The following is a 3,590-nucleotide window of genomic DNA, read 5'->3' as shown; positions in this document are numbered from 1 at the left end:
ACCTCCTTTTTTAAAATTTATTCATTTAGAAATAATGCTGCACAAACTAACTAAAATTTTCAAAGAATTCAGGAAAATGATTCTCCTTCTGAAGCAACTCCATGCAGTCATTTTTGTGCCAACATTTTACAAACTAAAGTAACAGTTTTGAATTTTCTAAATTGCTAAGAAAGTGTTTTAAGAATAAAACTTCATAATTTGCAAATGAAAGTAATAAATATTTGCTTCCAAACATTTTTTTAAAAATATTTTTGCATTTATTTTCTTGCTTTCTCCCTGTCTTTGATTTTCAATCATAAGTTTCAGTTTAAGGTAATAAATGTGTCACACCAAACAGCCAATCACAGACAAGAGGGTTCATGCTGATTGGTCCAGATTCTATCCAATCAAGTATCTCTGCCGGTGCCTGGAGGCAGACACGGACTTTGCATCGGTTCTTTTTCAACGAGATTCTTTATTCCTTAACCATTCTGACCCGTTTCTCTTTGAACAGAACCTAGAAGGAGCAGCAAAGCCACACAAATATAAAAAGGTTCTGTATTTATTCATGTCAGTGTAGCGACCAGCACGTTTAAAATGTCAGCAGCAGGAAAACGTCTCGTCTCCGTCCAGCCGGACGTCACACTATGATTATGATTTGTATTTGAACTTTTGTGTTTTTTCATGAATAAAACGTTGTAGTAAAGAGAAAATAGCTTTTTTCATGAACAATTTCGTGTTTTTACTTTGGACAAAATCAAATATGAGTATTTAAAATAAAAAAACGACTGTTAAAATGAATATTAAAAGTAAAAAATGCCATTTATTCTGCTTACACATGAAGTCTACTTTTCTTAGCCTTCTTTCTATCCTTACTTAGGCTACTACTGCTGTTAATTTAATCAAAACACTGTTATGCAGCTTAAGATAATGTGCTTCAAATTTCTTTATTTTTTAGTTATTTTGTTAACAGATTTTAAAGAAAATCAAACTTTTTACCAATATTTTTTAGGGTTTCAGGAGATTTTCAGCCATAAATTCACAAATATGACTTAATAAAATTGAATAAATGCCAAAAGAAAGTATGAATTATTTTTAAAACGATTAAAAAATTATTATTTTTTCAGCCATAGAGGCTAAATTGAGTTTTTTCGGCGTTTGAGCCTCGGTAACAGACACTATATGAGATAAATAAGGCGATTCGATTGGATAGAATCTTGACCAATCAGCAGGCTGTTTGGTGGCACAAATCAATCAAAGATAGGGAGAAAGCAAGATGAGACACAACGCATCTGAAAACATTAACATATTTTTTTTAAGCTAAAATTTATTATTAATTTTATTTGCAAATCATGACGTGTTATTGCTAAAACATTTTGTTTGCAATTTAGGAAATTTTGATTTCAAAACTGTGACTTTTGTTCACAAAATGATTTCTCAAAAATGACTTCATGTAGAGAGGTCAGATGTCGTTTTTGCTGATCTTTGAGTCAGCCTCATGAGACTCCGGGTTACCAGGAGTTTATCTGGAGAAAGTTGTGCAACGACAGGAGGAAGTAGAAACTATGTTTTGTTTTCTCCTTTACCCACCAAAATAAATGTGAGATTCTATGTGTACATGTATAACTTATTAATTAATTTATTATTATTATTATTATTGTGTGTGTGAATAACACATTGTCATTTGTTTTGTTTGATAAACCTTTCCAAATTTAACTATAGTTAAAAAATGTTAAAACTACGAAAACCTACTTTTTATTAATTGACAATTTAAACAAAAACACATTTTTCTTTTATCTAATTTTTTTTAAAAACATAGTAGAACAGGAACAATCCATATTATTGCTCACTTTACTAAACTTAAGAGTAGACATTGACACATTCATCATCTAAAATCCATTTTCCAATCCTCGCGTGTGTTTGTGCACGTGTGTTTGTGCACGTGTGCAGGCGGCGTCGGCGTTGCTGCCACCCAGCTGTGTCAGACGGTGAAGGACGTGACCGTCTTCGGCACGGCATCCGCCTCCAAGCACGAGGTCATCTCTCAAGGAGGGGTCACGCACCCCATCGACTACCGCACCAAAGACTACGTGACGGAGATTCGCAAAGTTAGCCCCAAAGGTAAAAAAAAATCTAAAATAACTGGGATGTAAAGGTTTTCATCTCTGAATTCTTGGTTTTCCGTCACAGGCGTGGACATCGTGCTGGATCCTCTCGGCGGCTCGGACACCCAGAAGGGCTTCAGTTTACTGAAACCTTTGGGGATCCTTATAGTCTTTGGTAAGTCTCTGTGTAATTCCTTTTTTGTTTTATGCAAAATTTCTCAAATTGACCAACTCCTTAATTTCGACCCAAAACATTTATTTTTTTCTGCTTTTCTAAAATAAAAACAACCAAAAATGAACCTTCGGTTTTGTTCTGAGAAGTTCTCGGTTCCATCACGACTCCAGGTGCAGCCAACTGTGTGACAGGCCAGAAGAAGAACCTGTTCGCCATGGCGAAAACCTGGTACAACCAGCTGTCTCTCAACACCATGAAGCTGATGCAGACCAACAAGGCCATCTCCGGCTTTCACCTGGGCTACATCTCTGACGAGGAGCTCTTTGAGAGGACCCTGATCAGTCTGCTGGAGCTCTACAAGCAGGGGAAGATCAAGCCCCGCATCGACTCCTGCTACCACTTTGAGGAGGTCAGTTCATCTTAAGGAGGTTTCCTTCTCCTGCTTGACGGATGTGGATTTGTTTTATCATTCGGTTTATTGTAATATCTTAACTTTCCCCGAAAAAACATGGAAAATTATTGTTGCTTCTCTCACTTTCTTGACTGTTTTTCATCTTCTTTCTTGACCTGCAATAGCAAAAATATTGGACCCAAACAACAGGCACATGAAGAATGCTCACAAAGCGTGCATTTCATACTCAGTTTGAGTATTTAACAGAGAAACTAAACAGAAGGCGGATGGATTCAAACACAAATGGATGAACATTTGTATTTATCTAAACAAGCTGGACATTTAAGATCAATAAACCGAATTCCTCTCACTTTAACTTTTGGGTACAAAAATAATCTTAAATTAAAATTAAAGTCACGAGCTGGTAACTGGTGCACACTAGTTACTATCTGGTTTGCACTGAATAAAAACTAATGCGAACCAAATACTACCTGGTGTGCACCAGTTACTACCTGCTTTGGACCGGTTACTATCTGGTGTGCACAAAATAGTAACTAGTGCAAACCAGTTACTATCTGGTTTTTCACAAACACGTAACTGGTGTGCACCAGTTACTATGTGGTGTGCACCGGTTACTATCTGGTTTGCACAAAAACGTAACTGGTGTGCACTGGTTACTACCTGGTGTGCACCGGTCACTATCTAGTTCACACTAAATAGTAACTGTTGTGCACCGGTTATTATCTGGTGGACACCAGTTACTCAATGGTTTGCATGAAATAATAACTGGTGTGCACCAGTTATTATCTGGTGGGTACTGGATCTGGTACTCACCAGCGACTATCTGGTTCACACAAAATAGTAACTGGTGTGCACCGGTTACCATATGGTGCACACCGGTAACTACCTGATGGTCGAACTAGTAACTGGTGTTCACTAG

The 3,590-nt window shown here is 36.9% G+C and overlaps 1 protein-coding gene across 1 annotated transcript in view; it reads left to right on the top strand.

Annotated features, from left to right (window-relative positions):
- The window catches only part of LOC112154156 (synaptic vesicle membrane protein VAT-1 homolog), an 18,035-nt gene that overhangs the window by 11,848 nt on the left and 2,597 nt on the right, over positions 1 to 3,590 (top strand). Inside the window, exons 3-5 of the mRNA XM_024284877.2 lie at positions 1,930 to 2,100; positions 2,170 to 2,259; positions 2,430 to 2,668. Of these exons, the coding sequence (XP_024140645.1) occupies positions 1,930 to 2,100; positions 2,170 to 2,259; positions 2,430 to 2,668 (500 nt within the window). The remainder of the gene's footprint in view (positions 1 to 1,929; positions 2,101 to 2,169; positions 2,260 to 2,429; positions 2,669 to 3,590) is intronic.

This window comes from Oryzias melastigma, linkage group LG19, assembly GCF_002922805.2.
Source record: "Oryzias melastigma strain HK-1 linkage group LG19, ASM292280v2, whole genome shotgun sequence".
Lineage (NCBI taxonomy): Eukaryota > Metazoa > Chordata > Actinopteri > Beloniformes > Adrianichthyidae > Oryzias > Oryzias melastigma.
The sequence above is the reverse complement of the archived record's forward strand: the minus strand, read 5'-3'. Positions and strand labels throughout refer to the sequence as shown.